This window comes from Boeremia exigua (genome assembly GCF_020726555.1).
Source record: "Boeremia exigua strain MPI-SDFR-AT-0100 chromosome Unknown C7974scaffold_8, whole genome shotgun sequence".
Classification (NCBI taxonomy): domain Eukaryota; kingdom Fungi; phylum Ascomycota; class Dothideomycetes; order Pleosporales; family Didymellaceae; genus Boeremia; species Boeremia exigua.
In genome coordinates, this window is record NW_025763525.1 from 6,004 (window position 1) to 27,265 (window position 21,262).

The window sequence follows — 21,262 nt, forward strand, 5'->3', positions numbered from 1 at the left end:
TAGGCTTTTTAAGTATTCTAGTACTTCCTTATCTATATATTTTTAAATTATATTTACTACCTCTGCCTAAAGCTTCCTTAGGATTAGAAAATTACTTTCTTTCTATACTTTATATTTAATAGTATTAATACAAACTAGTAGATAAATATTATTATATACTTATTTAGATTTAGAGAAGTTAAAGCTTAGTGCCCCCTTATAATAGTAGAATACTTTTACTAGTATTTCCCTTTCTTATAGTTATAGCTAACTTATAATCTTTATTTGCTAAAGCTACTTAGCAGTTATATATTATTCTAATAGAAATTTAGCTATTTAAGGTATAATATACTTAGTAAATTGCTACTAGAATTAATTACTATTAGGTAGTTACTATTTACCTACTTATTTCTTCTAGTTAGGCTTGCCCTCTACTTAATAAGGTATAACTAATAAATTATGCACTAGTTATACTTTATATACTTTAGACTTATATATTACTATAACTTAGTATCTAATAGTCTATTAGAATTCTTCCTAGAAGCCTAACTCTTTTATTATATATTAATCTTCTGCCTAGCGCAGCTATATAAGGTTAAGCAGTATATTATTTAAGTCCTTATCTATATACCTAGCTATATATAGCGCATACTAATCCTTATCTACTACTTATAAAAGTATTAAATAGTCTACTTACCTAGGCTGCCTATACCTACTTACTAGGTAGGTAGATATAACTAATAGTTTATTAGAACTTGCTATTATTAGGTTTTACTTGCCTAGAGTCTTAAGCCTAATGCTTAGACTCCTAATTCTTTTAAAATTATAGATTCTTAAGTAACTATACCTACTATATTATTAGTTATAGCTATAAATATTATATAAGATATATAATCTTCTAAGTAGACTATATACTTTATTTATCTATTAGCTTAGTATTAGAAAGTATATTAGGCGTCTGCTAGGAATAGGTTTCTAAGTATAATTAGTATTAATAATAATTTTAAAATAAAGAAGTTTATTAAAATCTTAATATTTCTAATAGTTACTAGGGCCTACTAGATTATTCCTTTAAATTATTTAAATAACCTATTAGTAGCTTATAGCTAGGATAAGGCTATTTCTTATAGTATTAAAGTAATAATAAGTTCTGCTGCCTATACTATCTTTAGGCAAATTATATTAAGTTTAGCCCCTAAGTCTAGTAGGGCAGATATCTTTATATCTCTAATACTTATTAGGGCTCTAGGATAGTCTCTTTAAACATGCTTAAACTTATATTTCTAATTATATTCTTATTATTAGCTTATAGTTTATTCTCTATCTTCTAGCTCTATATATGCTACTTAGTACTATTATAGTAGTATTAGTGCAGCAATCTATAATCTATTAGGACCTAATTTATAAGTACCTACTTATATAATTATACTATTATATACTTCTATATATATACTCTAGATAGGAAAGTATTAGGTTGCTAACTTTAAATACTAGAGCTTTATTAGGCTTAGGTATTAGTAGTTCCTCTACCTTAGCTTATATATAATATAGCTTAGTTATTCTCTTATATAGTTCTAGCGCTAATACTAATAGGTCTTATAGTAAGACTTCTACTATTATCTATAGTACTTATTTTATAAGCACGTTAGGGTTGCTTATAAGGTAGTTAAGTAGCCTAACTTTCTATACTATATTTAGCATCTATTACTCTATAGGAAAGCTATTAACTTCTGTCTTATTATTAGTAGGCTTTATACTAACCTATTTATTATCCTTCTATCTTCTATTTTAAACTATAGGTATATATTCTAATACTACCTTAGTAATAGCTGCGTTTTTATACCTTATTTTAATTATATTAACTTATATTCTTAGACTAGTTTCTATTATTATAAATTCTATATTTCTTTAGTAGTTATCTTCTTCTAGAAGACCTACTACTTATACACTATTATTATCTATTATAATTATATTACTTATAATCCTAATAACTCCTTAGTTCTTATTTTCTTATTTATATAGGTTTACTATTATAAGTAGATTAACTACCTAGTGCCTACTTGCCTAAAGCTAGCTCTTAATGCCCTTAATAATTAATAATATAATTACTATTCTACTTATACTCTGCACTTCTTCTTTTAGGTTTTCTTATATTCTCTATGCTAGATAGTTTCTTAGGTTAAGGTATATTTACTTATTTTAAATTAGCTTTATATAATCTTTATAATTAGTAGCTATATATCCCTACTTTCTATATACCTAATAGTCTATTAGGGCCCTAGGCGCTGCTAAATTATAGGTTAGTTAGTATAGTGCTAGTTAGAAATTATTTATTAGTAGTAGAGTAGGCTAAAAATTAGTTATTAGTAGGGCATAGCTAGCTATTACTAGTTAAGTCCTAATAACACCTTAGTGCGCATTTACTTAGTTTACTACTATTATAACTTCCTTTTATACCTCTAAATTAGCTAGTAGCTCTACTTCTTATAGAGCCTATATAATAAGTAATAGGTTTATTCTATTAAGCTTAATATATAAGAATTTCTTAATTAGATTATCTACCTCTCCTTAAGTAGGCTTATACCTTAGTAGTATCTATACTCTATGCTCTCCCTAGAGTTACTTAAGCACCTTATTTAGGTCTATTTATGCTAGTTAAAATAGTAGTAGTTCTATAGTTCCTAATAAGTTATTAGCTAATAGTCTATTAGAGTTTAGTCTTGCCTATTTCTTAAAAGCTAGATTAAATATTTTAATCTTAGCTTCCTTAGAGGCAACCTTACTAAGAAAAGGCTTAATCTTAGTATAGTAGAACTCTTCTAGCTTTATTATAGTTAACTTAAATTTATTTAGTACTTTATTAAGCTACTACTTATTAAGTCTCTTAGCAAGGTAGAATCCTTTATATGCCTCTAAGACTATGCCTGCTTTAAGGCATTAATTAAATTAAGGCCTAAAGCTATTAAGGTAGCTTTGCAGGGGCATATTTATTATTACTAAGCATATTATATACTAGGCACGTAGTAACTCCTTAGTCTCTTCTTATTAGGCTTAATTAAGATTATAAAATTACTTCTTTATTACTTTCTTTATACCTAACTAGTTATTAGCGTTCTAAGTAACTATAAAGTTAGTTATGCTTATTTTAATAATATCTCGCTAAGTATAGTTATAGTAGCTAAGAAGTTGCAAGATTTAGTCTCTAATAGTCTATTAATAGAAGCTAGACTGCTACTTAAGTTTCTTAAGAAATAAGGTAATATTATCCCTATTAAATATAAGGGGGATATTAGTAAAGGGTGCTTTCTTATTTATATAAGTGCACTAGGTATTAGCTTATACTATATAGCTTACTCCTCTTATAATATCTATAAGGAAGGCTTAGAGGTTATTACTAATTACTAATAGCTTATTAGTTATAGGTTGCTAGATAAAGGGGTCTAGGGCTATCTAGCCTGCTATATTTTTAGCACCTAGAGGCATAGCTATAATGCTGCCTTCTATTAAGCTTGCAGGACTAAAATCTTAGTTATTAGACATAGCTTAGAGCTTATCTTTAATAACTAATAGAATAAGTAAGATTAGAGCATATATTATAATTATAATAATTAATAACATGTCCTAGAACTACTAAAGATATACTATTTAATCTTATTCCTTTTAAAAGATAGTCCTAATAGATAATTAGATATACTATAAGGCTATAGTTGCGCAAATTAGATTCCTTCCTATTATTGCTACTAAGGGATTATTAGGCCTATTACTAGCTTATTAAGATCTCCCTTGCTAGAGAGTAATCTTATACCTGCATACTTGCTATATTCTTAAGCTAGAATAGATACCTCCCTTTTGCGCTAACTAGTTCTTTATACTATATTATAACTGTCTTTTAGTTATATCTAGATAAGAGGGAAGAAAAGAAGAAAGTAAACTTATATATAGAAGTAAAAGTCTATAGTATAGCTTAATAGGTTATTAGGCTTAGCATAGTAGCAGCTTAGACTTCTAATCTAAAGAGATGCTAGTTTAAGATGCGCTAGAGATGCTAATTTATAGTAGTAGGAATATGCATAGTTAAAGTATAGTATATTATCTAACTCTCCTAATAGTCTATTAGGACTAGTCTTTTAAGCTATAAGTCTTTATTATGTGCATATACCTTATATCTAGTCCTAATAGAGCCTTAAGTTGCACTAAGTAGTTAATACTCTACTATAATACCCTTAATAACTATTACCTACTTCTAGTTACCTAGCTAGACCTACTTTGCTTATTCTAGCTTCTCTATATCTATAATAATAACTCTAGTAGATATCTAGCCTATTATAAAGCCTATCTTATTAAAGTTATATATATTATTATTTAGGATACTATACTTAGCTTTAATATTAGCTACTAGGCTAAACTAGCCCTAGATTACTATAGGATTCTTATAGAGGGCTTGCTTATAGTTATACTTGCAATTAAAGACTATTTTAAGCTCCTCCTAATATAAAATAAACCTACTAGCCTACCTTAGGCTAATAGGGGCTAAACTATACTCTTTTTATAGAGAATTAGCTATATTAGCTATAATTATAAGCTAAGAGGACTCTCCTTATATAACTAGCTTAAGTATATATATAATAATTACCTACTTCTTAGTACTAGTTAGATTATATAAGTTAGCTATAGTATTAATATATAAAGGTTATTCTATGCATTAATAGTCTTGTATAGTTTAAGAAACTTTATAGATAGCTGTAGCATATTATACTAGGAGTTTATATCTTATTTAAAAGCTTAAAGTATAAGCTAGATCTAATACTTTTTTAACACGTTAAAATAGAGTTAGTAGGGGGGCATTTAGATAGTAATAGTGTTTTAGTATAGTCTTAGCAAAAGTAGCCTACTTAGTATACTAGCCTACTTGCTATATACCTATATTATAATACTTTAGGTTATTAAATTTATATAGTTTACTCCTAGTATTAAACTTTTAGTAGTTACTTTTTATATATAATATATTTTTATTTTTTATACTTTATTACTAAAATTATAGTTTAGGCCTATAGTATATAAAGTAGGTAGTGCTTACATTGTCTCTATTGCTAGCTATGCTACGTTTGTCTCTATTGCGTGCGGTGCTTACATTGTCTCTGCTGCTGGCGGCGGCTTAAGGCTCGCGTCGCAGCTGTCCAGCCAGGGCTCGCGTCGCAGCTATCCAGCCAGAGCAGGATTTCCTTGTCTTGTGCGACAGCCGTTAGGGATAGGGCTTCGGTCGTGGCGAGCGTGTGTGATATTAGATTCGAGGTTGGTGTATGTGAGGCGCCCAGCACGTTGGCGAGCTGGATACAGCGGCACTTGGTGCTGGGCAGGGTTATATGCGAGTGGTAGGCACCAGAAAGGCGCCGATTCATCTTCGGGTGCATATGGACGGGTGGAGATAAGAGCTGCTGGTGATAGTGGTGGTGTTGTTGCGCCGTGTTGTAGAGCCGGCCCCGCAATTGGGTTCCACAAACCTTGCACCCTCATCTTCAAGTGCAGCTAACAAACGTTGCTTGTACGTACTGCGCTATAAAGACTACCAATTACAAGATAACAAGTCGCCACTGTCTACCTTCCATAGCCGCAGAATCGCGGATGAGGCTCTACAACCCAGTCGAAAACACTACCTGCCATCCGCTCAGCGCCTGAAGTTCGCCATCTCAGCTCTCGTGGGCACGTCTTTCACTGAACATATAAGTCTGGCAGTTGCTGGATCAATGCGCCTTCGGCCACTTGGAAACCTACACATTGGTCAAAGGCCGCACGAGACACACAGTCACAGTACTATGCTTACTCGTCTTCTGCCTTCTCTCTCGCCTTGCTCTTCTTCTCGCCGTTCCAGATTCGCAGCTTCTCTAGCAGCATTGTTCCGTAGTAGAAGGTCTGGCTGTCTCCGCCAGCCATGTTGCCACTCTTCTTGAGGAAGGTAGTGAGTGCACGCACAGAGGGCCCTTCGCTGCGTGTGCCGGCCGACGAAGGAATGATGAGCGGATGTTCCTGGGCAATTTCGCACAGTGCGTTGGAGAGGTTGGTCTTGTTGAATACCTTGTTTGTGCCAGGGATCTGGACTTTGCTGCCAACTAGCGTGTTCAGCTTGCGCCGAACCGTCGCGGCCTGAGCATGTTAGTCGTGTGCGGTACTGCGCGAACGAGACGTGCATTCTCATAACAGGGGACCTCGATGTCGCCAAAAAAGCCAATCGCCTCTTCAAGCTCAATGTCGAGGTAGCTGTCTGGCAGGTCTGGATGCGCACTGGCAGCGGTGACCTTCATTAGAGCAGCGTCCTTTTTCGCAGCAGGTTCAGATTTTGCAGCAGGGTTGCTTTTCAAGGCGGGCTTATCTTCCGCAGTGAGCGGAGGTGTGGCAGCTGGCGACGCGCTGTCCTGAGGCGATGCATTCTCCTTGTTGGCGGTGTTCTTTGGAGGCTTGCTAGCAGGGTACGGTGTTGCGCGCGCAACACTTGCGCCCACCTTACCTTTCTTAAGACGAGCCATGTTGACAGGTAGATTGTGTCACTGAAGTGCGGCCATTCAGATGAAGGGAAAGAGCTGCTATTCTTGATGATGTGGTCTAGCGTACTTCGTGACGCGTTGTCGTGTTCTCCGACTCTCCGCACCTGCCCTGTCGACTCAACGGTCGCGGGCAATGCTCCGGTGAAATTTGAAACGCAGTCCGTTTTAGACTCGCTTTCTACAATTCAGCTGCATGCAATACTTAAAAGGCGTTAAATTCGCTAGCAGCCTGAACGACGAGGTCTGGATAAGTTCAGCAATCGAAAGTTGAGCATTATCGCAGTGTTTCTTGGTGTCGGGATCTTCTCCAATGGCTCCATGCGGTGCATAGGCGGTACAAGTCGGATTGTAGCGCTCGATAGACCTCTGCGTCTTCGTCTTGGATTGTCAGTACGATCCCTGCGAAGAACAACGCGTGTGGGTTGCGTAGCTGCCGCAGCATCATTTAAACCCCATCTGGCCCTCACTCGCTGACATTGCAATAACCTGCGAAGCAGCTGCGAAGCAGGAAGTTCCAGCATCATTTCCCTTCTGCTATATCATAGACACTTGTTATGCAATCCATGAAGGAGCGTCGAGCTTACGAGACCGATGCCTCACTAGATAACGACGCCTTACTAAGTATAGATCGAGTCATCAACCTATGATGTTTTGCCATATTGGACCTCTAATACAGCGATCATAGGATTGACAGATCAAACCGCCATGGCTTTAAGACAGATTAGCAATGCTCTTAACACAAACATCGCTGGTCGATTGTGGGATAATTTGGCCAAGTCCTCGGGCGTGTCGCCATTGTAAATCATAATGGTTCAAATGTCTTCGACAATTCTGTATGCTACCCTGACCGGGTTAGAAACAAGGACACACATGAAGAGTACTAAGAGATCCAGATTCGTAGTGTAGAGCATGGCCATTCTTCAAGTGCAGGCCCAAATGAGTGGACTACTCGACAACCGCGATGTGATTCACCACAATATAGAAAAGAGCATCAAAACTGTATTGATGGATCTGCAAGCTTGTACCCACGGCTACCGAGTAACCTTTAACGCGGACCTCCGATCACCTTACCGATGATCAATCGTAGCACACATAAGTATAGTGAAAACCAAAAGTATGCCCACAGTGACGCCCGCCAGGAACCGACCCTACAGATCCTGGCTTAGCAGATGGATGCAGTTATATAGCTTGGCAGCGTTCGGAGGCGCTCTCGATGTTCCTGGTTATACTATCAGATAGTCGTCGAAGGAAGTTGAAGGGCCAACCTCGCACGCCGGGAGAAGGCACATTGGCACTAAGAGGAATGGCAACTTGTACCTCCATGTTATCTACTATTTCAATGTCTGTGTGGTGACTGACCAGCCTTATTGAGAGGACGCGATGGGTTTGTTTCTGTGGGGCTTTCACTGGATGATGAGTGTGGTTTTTCGAGTTTCTGTCAACGTGAAAACAGTAGCCGGCTGGAGAATGCGTTTGGGGTGTGCGGTCCCAAGTCGATCAAATCGATCAAGGTCTGTTCCAAGCATATGAACCACTTCTTCCTTGGAATAGATGTATGTAAGGATAGCGATGGAAGATATACAGCTAACCATGTGCCAATTCGCAATTTGGATACTGTTTAGTCGCTGGACACAGGCTTGGCCCTAAAGCCTAAGAGAAATAGGTAAGTATTACATTATAGGTAAAGGTATAATAGTATAGTATACTTATAATTAAGTCTATATTATCTACTTAATATCTCTATTATGCCTACTCTACTTATTAAAGTTGTGTCCTGCTATTATATATTGCGTAATACATTTTCTAGAGCGTGTTTAACGCTTGTATTAGGCCCTAGTGCATCTAGCAAGAAGCTGTCTGTAGCTAGTGCAGTCTTACAGCCTATCTGTCTATTTAGACTTACACTTCGGCTTTACACTTCGGCTTTACTGTACTTTCAAACTCGTCATTCTCTTTTTTGAAGTTGCTCCCAATCTTTGCAACATCTGTGTCCTTCAGAGCTCTCTTCTTGCCCGCGATAGATGCAACTTCATCCCTATTCCTTCCTGCGCCACCCGTTAACAGTCCCAGGATCTCCATCGGTGCCGATGTAGGATCCTGCACAATCGACGCAATGGAGAGCGCGACGTTGCCGGCATCCGCCACAGCTACGACACCAGTCATGATTACGTCAACGACTTCGACTTCAGGGGCGATTTCATCGAGGAAAGGGATGAAAGCAAAAACGGCACCGAGAATCTCGAAGATCAGCTTAATCTTCTCTTCCTTCTTCTCTTTCTGGCCCATCGATTTTGCAACCGACATAGACTGAACAGCTTGGTCAATCACGAAAACGGGCATGGAAAATGCCTCCACAAGGTCTAGCGAGGAGCCATTCCATATGCCATAGTTCAGGTCCATTTGTTGTGCCAGAATTGTGTTTGTGAGCGACGCGATAGCAGGTAGAGCCTTAGCAATCGTGTCCTTGGGGTTTGGAACGTCTATACCATCCGCTGCCTTAGGCTCGTTGACCCATTTGTGATCAAAAACTACGCAATCTTCTGCATTGAAACGATTGCATGACGAGCCAGAGTTACGTAACTGACGATCGCCAAATGTCACCCAAGACTTTTGAACGCCATATGTTGACTGCAGGCCATTATAGAAGCCATTTTCGTCTTTGAGCGTGTAGGTAATCGTGTATACATCGTTACCCATCAGGTCAGCCCATGAGATGGGACAAGGCTGTGTCGTCGTAGGCCCGTCGCGGGATAAGGTGCAGTCAAAAAATTGGTTCCCAGGCCCACCGCTGGGATTATCGGAGGAGGCGCCTTTCATGTACTCTTGGATCATCTGCGGGATCAGGTCCTTCATGTACTTCTGGTAATAGCCGAAGACTTTGTCGTAACCGTTATCGACATTGTTGTAGTTTATCATGGCATTGCGTAGGACAGTTCCAAGCGTATCTATGGCATAGTAGTTCATGCACTGATTGGGAAAGTTTCCAGAGTCCGCGTTCAGATCGGCCATGGTGGCGTAATGCTTCGTAAGATCACACGAGCTTTTCGTTGCACAAGGCGCACTCGTATCGTCATCAGTACAGCTGAGAACTACAGGGCTGGAGCTGTCGAGGTATCCTGCCAAGGCGCTCCAGAACGGATGACCAGATGCTTGCGTGTACGGCTTGGCTAAGATGTCCACATTGGGGCCGCTAATCATTTCGACTGAGCCGATAGTGATTAAATTCCAGAGATAGAACCCGCCATTGTTTCCATCGTCATAGACGAGACGCTGTTGACAGTTCTGCGTGTCGACGCAGGCTTGTCCATAGTTCTCGAACCACGAGTACAAGCCTGCTCCCGCAATAGTGACGTTAGAGGAGCTTTGCATGAGCACAGCCCAGGAAAAGTCGCACATGAGTGATGTGCCGTTACAACTGGTATCTCCAAAGACAGGATCGCCACTGAAAGTTCCCACGGTGGACTTGTAAGGTCCTGGTGATGTAGTACCGGTTGTATACTGATAGTAGGGCGATTCAGTCTGGATCATGCCGGCGAAAGTGTTCGACGCATTGGCGAAATTGTACTGGTACATGATGGAATGCTCGGAAGCGGTTCCATAAAGCCAGTTGGGTCCTTCGGATTCAATCAATATACCTCGAGCACCACCGACGGTAATCTGGGTATTTTGGGGATCATCAATGTCGTGATCCGCGACCCAAGCCCAGACATTCTCAAAGTACCCGTTGGCACCAGTAGTGACGTGCATCATCATGTTAACAGCGATACAGCCGGTTTGAATCGAGGGTGTTGAAGCTGGGCACTGCGCGACTTGGAGCTTGGTGCCGTACGCACCACCAACACGGAAGTGAGTATCCCACATGCCCACGGACCCTTGAGAACTGGCCTGCACGTTCCACTCCACCATTATGAGACCTGGAAGGGCACCAATTGATGTAAATAGGATATCCGAAATTTCGACGGTTCCGGAATCACCTTTATTGCCGACTTGAACCATGACCTTGGGTGAGTCCATGTGCGCAAAGTAGTCTCCAGAAGCGACAAGTTGAGACCAAACAGAACCCGTCATGCGAGTTCTTGGGGGTATGACGACAGTAGATGTGATGATATAGGAGCCGGCCGGAAAGTAGACAAGGTTCGAAGTCGTTGCTAGAGCCAGAGCAGATTTGATCGCGCTTGTGTCATCTGTTTTGCCGTCGCCCTTTGCGCCATGATCCTTGACGTTGATAATACTGCCAGTCGAAAGCGTCTCATACTGCGGCCGACTCTTTGTAAAGTAGTTCTTTTGAGAACTGCGTCCAGAACCTGTGAGGACGTCAGGGCGTCTGGGTACGGACACAGTGTACTGTCCATAGTTTCCGCCCTCCATTTCGACGTTACCTATGACAGCAAAGTCGACGTCGTTACTTGGCAGTTCTGCAACGGTGTTGCCATGGTCGTATGTGATAGCTTGTAGTACGCCTTCAAAGGCGACATTGTCCAAGGTGATGATGGAGCTTTCCAAGATAGTCTTGTTAAAGGTGGCTTGAATACCGACATTGACATCGAAGAATTGAGTGTCCATGATATAGGTCGATCCAGTAATGGCGCCGCCGCCATCAGAGCCTTCAGGGTTGAGCAGACTGATGCCAACAGGTGCACTGCTCAGGAATAGACCAGACCATGTCCAGCCCCAGTCCCATAGGAGACAAATGCAGGCCTTGAATTGGTTGACGAATTGGAAATTACGAACAGTGTATTGCTGATTTCCTCCATCTGCAACACCGATCAGTTGGTCTCTTTGAAGCGTCGCGATTGCACATACAAATGCCGTAGGCACCACCAACAATGGTCACGTCTGCCATGAACCCTCCACTGCCGTTCTCAGTGAAGAAGCCCATCTGCGTGTTGTTCCGACCACTGATTGCGGCAATCGAGACATTGGTAACAGATGTCGCCTGGCCGACTTGCCAGTGGATAGCCGCCATTGAGTCCGTGGTCGTGCCGCGAATATCGATTACAAAATTGCGGATTTGTCGGTAAAAGTTCGATTGCTAAGTTGCTTCAGCTTATGTGCCCATACATTTTATCTTGGAATATTGGAACTTACCACAACATACCACTCCCCACCTTTGCCACTCGGGATGTAGACATCGCTTTGGATAGCTCCTGGTTATGCTGTAAGTCGAAAGCAACTAAAAAAGAACGACTGAAGGCTACGAACCTAGACCAATGAAGGATGGTGTAGTTTTTATGATTGGGTAGTCATTTGCCTAGATTCGGTTGGTCAACATGGTCGCTTTGGTACTTTGGGGTAAACCCTACATCTCCGACAAGCTGTGAGTAATAGTAGGCGTTAATAGGCGTCGAAATGAGATAGGTTCCAGGGGGAAAATAGATGAGAGTTCCTTTGACGGAGGAAGATGAGCAATTCTCGCCACAGTTTGCTCCGCTAGCGATAGCTGCGTTGATGGCGGCAGTATCATCAGTAACGCCATCCCCCTTCGCTCCGTACTTTGTAACATCACGAAAGACCTGCGATGGCTCAGTATTGTACGGCTAGGCAATGAAGAACTCTGCTTACAGTGTATGACGAATCATAGCCCATCGGAGAAAGGCCATGTCCAGACATAGAAGCAACCCAGTAGGGCGCTCCCGTGTCGCGTTTTTCGTGACCACTTATGAGAGTCTCATTGCCACTTTGATCTATCTTGACCGGTTGAGGGACCTGGAGAAACTCATTATAGGTATTGTGCAGTGTTCCGTTCATCAGTTGCTTTGCGGCTGTATGCTCCGCCAGCAAAGATGCGGCAGCCTGAAGTTCTTCTGTCAAAGATGGGGAAGGTGGAGCACCATCCTCGATCGAACGTTTTTCGGCAGAAGGCTTCATGCGATACGTGTTGCGTCGGGGGTTGGCGACACGGTAGCGATTATATTCTTCCTGCTGAGCCATAGCAGCAGCTACAAGGTCTTGGGCCTTTTGCATGTCGGAAGAAGAGACATTCTGTGCTACTGATGTCGGAATTGGTGATTCAGCTAGTGCACGACGCTGGTGCTTGAAGTAGACAGGGGCTTCCGAGTCAGCCTGATGAGCTGCGGAGCCAAAGATGAAGAGGATGTTGAAGAAAAGGATGAGCGCCAAAGTATAAGGGCGTCTGACGAAGCTGTGCGCCATAGTGAGAGGACGAGGCCAGGTCTGGTCTCAACGGATGATAAGAGGTGTTGAATGAGCGAATGCCTGGATGAGAAAGGTAATGAGCAGTAGTCAAGCTAGACAGACATTTCAAAGAAAGGAATAGAAGCCACGGTGATCGCGCTGTTCTGTTGGGATCTCTCCAGGAAGACGGGCAGGCATGCGGCTTTAAAGGTCCTGAAAGCTCTACCTTGCAGGCAAAATTGCATCAACCTTCACAGCAAGTCTATTCCCACACATGCAGCGGTTCAAGGAGCGTAGTTTGTCCGGAGATTCTATTCTGGTGCATGAATTCATCCGCAGAAGTTGACGTATGCACCATGTCTGACCGCTTTGGCGGTCCAGAACTGAGGCCTCCCATGCTAGTATCACATCGATAAATTTTTGTATCACGCGTCAATGAAGGCGCATTGGTTTTATTACGGGAGGCCTCAGACAATGGCCCCCATGCACTCACCGGAGAATGTGTACCTTCTACTTAGGGTAGTTGTGTAGGATCGAAATCAAAGATAAATTTTAGATGCGGCTGGTAGCTAAGCTTTGACCGGGATGCTACCGAAAGCCAATTTCGCGTTTGATAAGCTTGGCGATGCTTGGTACAGCTTGGAATAGCTTATCTCTGAAAGAGGCTTAGGCATCCTGGTTATCTTGTTAGAGGCACGGCTAAACAACTGCATTCTCACAAAGATCTTGAGCCGTTAATGCGCACACAGCCTGTGCTAATGCAGGTGCTAGCGTACATCTCCGGACTCTTGAGACAATGGGCAGTTCCGGACTGGTTCACGACCGCTCAGATATCTCAATGAAGATGGTTCGCCGTAAGGTGCTCGTATGCATTGACTCAATTGAAGTTATTCCTATGTGCATAGTATTTGCCTAAGTAGATTGGAAGATGCAAGGATTGTGAAGAGGTAAGCTAGGGGGACAGTGCTGTTGAAGATGAGCATTCGTGCAAACAGATATCAGGTCGCGTTTCCTGCCGAGATATGCCTTGATGCAGAAAACTATGGTTTCTTTCCTCGCTACGTAGGGAAGGACTCTTACAACTCGCTTTCATCTTTATCGCCCACTCTCATTAAGACTCAACACATGTACGTCCTGAGCAAGTCGTCGAAGCGCCGGATACGGGTGCTATGTTGCTGCAACCCATAGCCCCTGCCCTCTAGCAACAAAGACCATTGAACAATTTCAGTTCAGAAGACTGATCACCAATTAGATCACCTTCAACCACTCCACCGACCTTCGCCATGAAGTTGTTAACGCTTACGCTCTTTACCTTACTCTCCTTAGTCATCGAGATCGCTGCCAACAACGAATCGATTGGCAGCGAAGTATTGTATTTCTACTATGTCTACAAGATGCAGTACTCGAGTGGCGGAGACCGGACCATAGCCACAGGATGCGGACCTAGTGGAAGTGTGGGCATGTGCTACTTTGACGACTTTGTCAAGTACATTATGGAACGAGATTTCGTTCAGGGGTACCGGCCTAGTCCCAGTGACCATACCAAGACACCCTCGCAGTCTAATCTGGTTACCTTCAAGAAATCCATCACGCAGCAGTCCGTGAGCTACAGGATGGACAGATTGGACACCCGCCTGCAAAATGCGGCCAGTGGGGACGTGGCCGGGGCAGCACGATCGCAGGCTGCTCTAATCGAGACCATGTTGGGGTCGGCCAACAATGCGATTGACTCTGGGAATGTCCTAATATCCGATGCAGAATCGGCTCATGAGTCCATCGAAGACGCGATGCAAAAGCGCAGCCCTCAAGCTATGGACGCTGTTGACAGGTGGCTTGCTAGACAGCTCACGGAGGAAGAGCAAGGCCATATCAGCAAAAACGGAGCTATCGTGGACTGGAAGGAAACGCTCGACAACATCGACTTAGCCGTTGAAGATGACGATCTCACCCACGATGAAGGAGAAGCCCTCAAAACTAAGATGACAAACATCAGCGGACAATTTGGTCAGGATGAGGTAGATGTGCCGCGATCTGAAATCACGCATATGTCCATCTTGCGCGCTCTTCAAGACTCTAGCACTCAGATCAAGGCTGGTATTGATCGAGGTGATGAGGAAGTGGACGACAAGATTCCTGCACCCGCTGAGTCGGCTAGTTCATGTTCTTCAGACTATGAAAGCAGTTCCGAAAGCAGTTCCTCTGGCTCCGAATTGAAGAGAAGAGCAACACACGGATTCGTCGCTAAACTTTTCAAGTTCGCGAAGAGACAGCCTGGCGCTCTTGCTAAGATATTGGAGGCTCGCCAGTTGCAGCCTATCAGCGTATCCAAAGTTGGTGTCACTGCTAGTTCTTCAACCTCTTCGGCCACTCCTGTCAGTAAGTCGACGCATTCGATTCCTTCATCTTCGTCGCCATCTTCGACGTTATCACTACCGCCATCTACCGCTTCCAGCGAGGCGGTGGTAAACACAAAGACGGGATATGACATGGCTGTCACTACTGTATTCTCTGCGCCTCCAGAGTGCACGGGAGGCATTACCACCATGGCTACAGACACGGGCAACCTCTGGCTCAACGTTATTGACCCTGTACCAACTGTGACAATGACGCAATGTTATCCGAGTCAATTCGTCGCCAGTGCTCTGGCGAAAACGACTTTGCCACCTTTTAGCAGGCTGGTCTGCCCTGACCATTGGGAGTCATATAAAGCTAACTCTACATACGTCGTTTGTTGTCCACAGTAAGAAAATTTCCGCGGTGCAGTTCAAATTCTTTGCTAACAAGTATTCAGGGGATATTCACTTTGGGCGCCACATTGGACTGAAACAGCCCGTCCTGGTCGTAACGCCTATTGCAGCTCTGTCATATGGCCCAGTGTGATCATGGATGTTACTAGCTATGACGCATCTGCCCTTGTCACTGTTCTTCCCGAGACGGCTGGCACAGATGGCAATATCGTATTCGCCACTGCGTTTGACGGGAACACATACGCTCCCACGACTCCAGCCTCGTCATCTTTGCGAGTGACTTCCTCCTCAAAGTCATCACAAGTGGCCGTTTCTTCATCTTTACTGTCGATAAAATCGTCGACCCTACCGTTTTCTTCACCAGCGACTTCGACTGCATCTACAGGGGCAACATCAGTGACGTCTAGTATCTCTTCCAAGCCGTCTTCGACCTTGTCGGTTGTGGTCAAAACCTCGTCGATTGTGCCGACGACCTCTCCTACGAAGACATCCTCTTCCACCACAAAAGCCTCCACCGCTCTCCCTGCCATCTCATCTCTGCCATCTTGCGGCGTAAGTTCAGATGCACTTTCATTCTATCTTCCTATCTCATCACACGCACACAGACTGACTCCTGGCCCAGCAAACCTGCATGAACAATATGCTCAGCCAATACTCGACCCTCGGCTGCTCTTCTGCTGACCCAGCCTGCGTGTGCCGCAACCCCAACTTCGGCTACGGGGTACGCGACTGCTCCAATGGCGCGTGCGGCTCCTCCGTTGGTGCCAGCGTTATCACTTGGGCATCGAACTACTGCTCCATTGCCGAGGCCTCAAAGACAACTCAACCATCGACGGCCACGCCTACTCCCACAGCGACGGGAATCGGTTCGCTGCCCTCGTGCGGACAGACCTGTATGAATAACATGATTGCGCAGTATAGTTCGTTGGGGTGCAGTTCGTCTCAGGCCGCGTGTCTATGTAGAAATGCTAATTTTGGGTATGGCATTAGGGATTGTGCGAATGGAGCGTGTGGCACAGCGGTGGCGAGTACAGTCATCTCTTTCGGGTCGGCGTATTGTGCTAGAGCTACTGCTGCCGCTTGAAGGAGAATGTCGCCCTTTAGATAGGCATTTAGCCTTTGGTTGGTCATGTGTTTTGTTGCTACGGGCAATTTTATGTAGACATTGCAATGGGGTTTGTTCGTGGTGAGGCAAGCATTTTGCATCGAGAACTCTGGATTGTATGTGTGTTCTCAAGAAAATTGCATGAATGATTAGCCAGCGCGGAGGCAAACACCCATCGCTAGGAGTACTCGTTGCCCACTAGACGGGGTGACTCCACGGCGGTTGTGCCCAATTAGGCAAAGTCTGCAATCCTTGTATGCCCTTGACTCATGATACCTGCCGAAGCGGCATGGTATCCATGCACGCATTCAATTTAAGCTTTTCGTGCATCGTATAAGATGAGCTTGACTTTCCCAACCCGGGGCCACATGTATCTCGTAATCACCACTGCTCTCGAACTGCTGCTTTCAAAACGCTATGGGATCCACCTCACACTCTCCCCCCTTGGACCACAACAGCGGTGAACGCGAACAAGTGGTTGTGTCAACATCTGCCCCAATTACTACTGAACTTCCCCTCTCCCAACGCTTCGCGCACGGAATTCAAGAATGGAGACAAGTCCCTGCTCTGCCACTTCGCGAATTTACGATCACGCATGTGATCAACAATTTGACCGATAGGCGAGACTGGCATGAAGACGTGTTCAGAGCGGGCTGTGCAGCGCAATGGTATAACGAGCTTGTTCTCTCTACGCCGTTGCTGAGCGAGAAGACGTGGGAATGGTGCATGAAGGAAGCGAAAGATAAAGCGCGGGCATATAAAGAGACGGGCTTTGTGCGCGTCTTGGATTCCGGGGCGTGCGTGTGTAAGGCTGATGGTTTGGAGTTGCTCGAATTATCGCGAGATTTGCAATCTGGGCTGGAGGAGTTGCATCGTTATGCTAAGGGGAAGCATAGTGAGGAGGTGTGGTGGTCGTACATTGATCCACGACGAGCTCCATTGAGATATGGGAAAAGTCGCGTTTTGGATCCGCGCGGTGTAGCGGGCAATAGCGACGACGTGAGGATAAAATTCGCCCCAACGCTCAAAAGTGAGCAAGTCGATATCGAGGGTTTTCAACAGCGCATGGGGGATGGTATGAAAGGCTACCAGGCTTGGCGGCATGCTTTCGGCAACATGGGCTGGCAGAATATCCAGAAGTATTACTGGTCGTATAAATATCAATGCTTACCGAGCGATGTGGCATTTACCGACGATTCTGGGAGCGACGTCGAGTTCACCTCACCTGTCAATGGCATGTCCATGGGTGGCAATGATCTACATCGGAGTTTTGGAAGACTCGTTTCCGCCCTGATCGAGCCATGGAATGAATGCTTGATAAGAGGACAAGACAAATGGAACGAGACCAGCGTGGAGGTCAATGGCGGTTGGGCGCCCCCAGGAAATGAACGCAAACAAAGAGGTCGTGTTCCATGCAGAATCATTACCTACGGTGTGGAGTGGGAGAACGAGGCGCCTGAATGGTTCGACAGCTTTGATGGAGTGCGCCGAAGGAGATTGGCACGGTACCACAAAATACTAGAGAACATTGAGCTTATCAAGGGAGAGCGGCCGACAGACGAATGCGACGAGAAGACCAAAACAGATTACCAAACAAGATTAGCAAAGGCGGAATCCTCTGCAACAGGATATCAAGACGTTCACGGCCTGAAGGAACTGCCGGAACCGACTCCGGAACTGTGGCAAAGAGCGTTCAAATATCTGGCGCAAGCCGAGCCTGGTTCTGATCAACCAGTCATACCTTCAGAGAATTGGCGGGATAACGTCTACAGGTTGCTTCGTGAAAAGCTCGGCCGTATGCTTCTCTTCAAACATCCTGAGCCTGGTACCGCATTCACATATGAGCAATGGAGAGATGGAGAGCATGGTGGAAGAGCCGTCGTCGATATCGTCACTGACAGACCGATCATACCAGGAAAGCTCCCTCCGAGCACGCCTCACGAACCATACAAAGTTCGATTACAGGACGAGTTTCGAGAAAAAGGCTTGCAAATCATCACCCGTGTTGATAGTATTGAGCTGTCGCCCGAACACCCTGCCTACACAGGCGGTGAGTGGGAGCTCAAGGGCATGAAGAACGAGCACGTGGTAGCGGTGGGCGTGTTCAGCTTTGACGTGGAAAATGTCAGCGAAAGCAGAATTGCATTTCGCCAAGAGACAGACGTCTCTCCAGGCTTTTTCCGACATGGGCCCAAGCTATTCCAAGGCTCAGATGGCTACAGCAGATACAAGCAACCATCACATGAAGAGGGAAAGGGCGACCAGGTGGAGGCCATTTCAGAAATCTTTGGATTCAACGCATTTCAAATGTGCAGTGACCATCATGATTTTGCTTTACCATTTCAAGAACTTGGAGATGTTGCGCTGTCACAGGGTAGGGTGGTTGCGTTTCCGAACGTAATGGAAACGCGCCGAATGCCGTTCCGCTTACAAGATGCAACGCAGAGCGGACATCATCGATGGATAACAGTCATGCTTGTCGACCCACATTATCGACTATGGTCTACAGGGCATGTGCTGCCTCGACAACTGGAATGGCAAGGTGGCGTGGAGGATGCAAGGAATCTACCCGAAGAGGTGGATTCGGAGAGAACTATGAAGGAGATGGCCGGAGAAGTCAGGCGGATGCACTATGCACGATACGCTATGATGGGAACATTCTTCTTTTGCTGATCGTGTTACGGGACGAACAAGTGTGGTATCAACTGTAAGCTTGCACTCGAGGGTGACGAGGTTGGGGCACAAAGGCTGAGCGTTAGATTAGAAGATCGTGACATCACCTCGACTAGCTTCAATGGACTTCAGCTACTGTACCGCTTCGTGAGCGGATCACCTTGCAGTCTCGATGGAAGCACGAGCTACAGCCCCAGTCCCCAGCTAGAGCGCACAGGCAGTGGCTGCCGGATGTGTGAAAGCAATCGCATGGCTCCGCCACATTGAGCCCCTCGATGTCGCCCAACATGATACCCGAACCCATCAACCTCGAACCCATCTTGAGCTATGCCGAGACTCACAACTACCTCTCGTGCCCTCGCTCATTGATTCTTATCATGATGGAACTGTGGAGAATCCCTGGTTTTAACGATCGCTCTCACCGCGGGGCCGATTGCAACACCACGCAAGAGCAAGTCGGCATACTACTCCAGCGAACACTAGCATTCGATCCATATGCATGGTACTGCGGCATCCAATCTACTGGTCTGAATGAATGCGTTGAGCAACGTACGCATATAGCTTGTGCGCATCGATCAGCCGTGTGCATTTATCTCGCGCAAGTTTTGCCTGCTACAAGCCCGCTAATCAATCCAGAAAGCGACACAGCGCTTATTAGTCTCACAGACGTTGCTAATGACGTTCTTTTTCACATCTCTCTTCTTATAGCCTGTACAGATTCTTTGTTTACCTCAATATGCTGGCCGCTATTTTTGGCTGGCACCGAGTTGAAGCACGATAGTCAGCGAGAGTGGATTATCAACAAGCTTGACGAGCTCTATAACATTATGGCATGGGGTTATATACGTACGTCGAAGCGTGTGCTTGAAGACATTTGGCGATATAAGTATTACATAGATAGCAAGACCTATAACTCCGGCTTGGTTGAAGAGATGGGTAGGCGTAAAAACGAAATTATTGTTGCTTAGATCTATCTTACGGCAAGAGAGTGAATAAACCTGCTGCTGAACAGCTTGCTGCCTATCGTTGTAGAGAAGGAAGATGTGAGCAAGTCTAGCAGTACTTTAAGCTGAGCGCTGCGCCACGCTTCGTCATTGTCGTTAGCATCGCCATCCAACAGCCCTAGAGTGCCACTGCGCTCCTTCTGCTCGACTGTCTAGCGGAACGGCTTGCGCGTATCTTTCATTAAGTCCTTTCCGTTTCAGTTGCTGCTTGGATTGTCTGCGGATTGGCTGCCATCAGCGTCAGAGAAGTCGTCGTTGTCGTTATTGTTGTCAGCATCAGCGTTAGAGTCGTCCTATTCCTCCCCATCTGAGCTATCCTTGTTGCCTTTATCGCATTTATGGACTTTATTACTGTCCTTATTGTTGCATTTCTGCGCTGCTAGCCCTGCCACCATGTTAGCTGCAAAGCGTAGAGCGTAGGCCCAACCTGACCAAGTAGTAAGCGTAGCGGATCTAGCTTCCTAGGCTCTGCAGTCGAATCATGGGCAGTTGATCGATCTCCTGCCGCTTCGCGCTCCTGAGCCTCTCCCTCGACGCTTCCCTTCACTACTTACTATCAAAGCAACATCTTGGCCGCCTACCCGCTAAGTCGCCGTCCATCGGAGAATTCCTAGCGCCAAGGTCCGCACAGTGTAGGAAATTAGGATTTCCACGTATCTAGCTTAATGTAGCGCAGTCTTGTGTAAATTTCCGTCTTAGGGTGTGTCTTATTATTAACGGGACAAGGCGGGCTGTTTGCGGAGCAGTTAGCGCTTGGACGTGTGCACAACAAGGGTCGTTATATACGAGGAAAAGATCTGGCCGGATTATTGCCACGTGCTGGTAAGCATACGTTAGCTAAGCGGCGGGAGTCCCTGGTCGGGAGTTTTCCGCCATTAGGAGCAGAGTGTAGGTGAACAGCGATTACAGAGCTTACCGTATCACAGCCTTGGGAGGGGTTTCAGCCAAGCCTTGGCCCTATACACTACCCAAATGCCAATGGCAATAGATGAGGACGGTTTTAAAGACAATGTAGTGTAGCAATCCTCATGACAGTAGCGACGGAGTGAGCGCGGCGCAATTGGACGAGGATTGGTGTTT

At 44.7% G+C, this 21,262-nt stretch overlaps 5 protein-coding genes across 5 annotated transcripts; 3 read left to right on the forward strand and 2 right to left on the reverse strand.

The window, feature by feature from the left end:
- Nucleotides 1–5,437: 5,437 nt before the first annotated feature.
- Nucleotides 5,438–6,580, reverse strand: C7974DRAFT_396985 (uncharacterized protein). Its single transcript, XM_046142136.1, has 3 exons — nt 6,165–6,580; nt 5,801–6,120; nt 5,438–5,747 (listed from the first exon to the last, which is right to left on the reverse strand). The coding sequence occupies exons 1-3, from the start codon at nt 6,498–6,500 to the stop codon at nt 5,645–5,647; spliced, it is 759 nt and encodes a 252-aa protein (XP_045995075.1). The 5' UTR covers nt 6,501–6,580; the 3' UTR covers nt 5,438–5,644.
- Nucleotides 6,581–8,417: 1,837 nt separating this feature from the next.
- On the reverse strand, nt 8,418–12,671 carry C7974DRAFT_414409 (exo-1,3-beta-D-glucanase; the record flags this gene model as incomplete). The annotated part of the gene is made up of 6 exons (XM_046143799.1): nt 8,418–11,272; nt 11,322–11,550; nt 11,607–11,665; nt 11,721–11,769; nt 11,822–12,031; nt 12,081–12,671. 6 exons carry the CDS (start codon nt 12,669–12,671, stop codon nt 8,418–8,420), a joined length of 3,993 nt encoding a protein of 1,330 aa, XP_045995076.1.
- Nucleotides 12,672–13,449: 778 nt separating this feature from the next.
- On the forward strand, nt 13,450–16,484 carry C7974DRAFT_377379 (uncharacterized protein; the record flags this gene model as incomplete). Its single annotated transcript, XM_046140351.1, has 6 exons — nt 13,450–13,518; nt 13,574–13,600; nt 13,656–13,780; nt 13,906–15,393; nt 15,445–15,952; nt 16,023–16,484. 6 exons carry the CDS (start codon nt 13,450–13,452, stop codon nt 16,482–16,484), a joined length of 2,679 nt encoding a protein of 892 aa, XP_045995077.1.
- Nucleotides 16,485–16,889: 405 nt separating this feature from the next.
- Nucleotides 16,890–19,178, forward strand: C7974DRAFT_361563 (uncharacterized protein; the record flags this gene model as incomplete). Its single annotated transcript, XM_046139714.1, has 1 exon — nt 16,890–19,178. Exon 1 carries the CDS (start codon nt 16,923–16,925, stop codon nt 19,176–19,178), a length of 2,256 nt encoding a protein of 751 aa, XP_045995078.1. The 5' UTR covers nt 16,890–16,922.
- Nucleotides 19,179–19,435: 257 nt separating this feature from the next.
- C7974DRAFT_314670 (uncharacterized protein) lies at nt 19,436–20,146 on the forward strand (the record flags this gene model as incomplete). The annotated part of the gene is made up of 1 exon (XM_046138469.1): nt 19,436–20,146. A coding segment is annotated over one exon (711 nt), but the record flags the coding sequence as incomplete, so codon positions are not given.
- Between the last annotated feature and the right edge of the window lie 1,116 nt (nt 20,147–21,262).

Coding starts and splice junctions, on each gene's coding strand:
- C7974DRAFT_396985 (XM_046142136.1), bottom strand. CDS start 6,500: ATGGCTCGTCTTAAGAAAGGTAAGGTGGGCGCAAGTGTTGCGCGCGCA. Junction 6,121..6,164: donor AGGTCCCCTGTTATGAGAAT/GCACGTCTCGTT, acceptor TAACATGCTCAG/GCCGCGACGGTTCGGCGCAA. Junction 5,748..5,800: donor AGAGAGAAGGCAGAAGACGA/GTAAGCATAGTA, acceptor ACCAATGTGTAG/GTTTCCAAGTGGCCGAAGGC.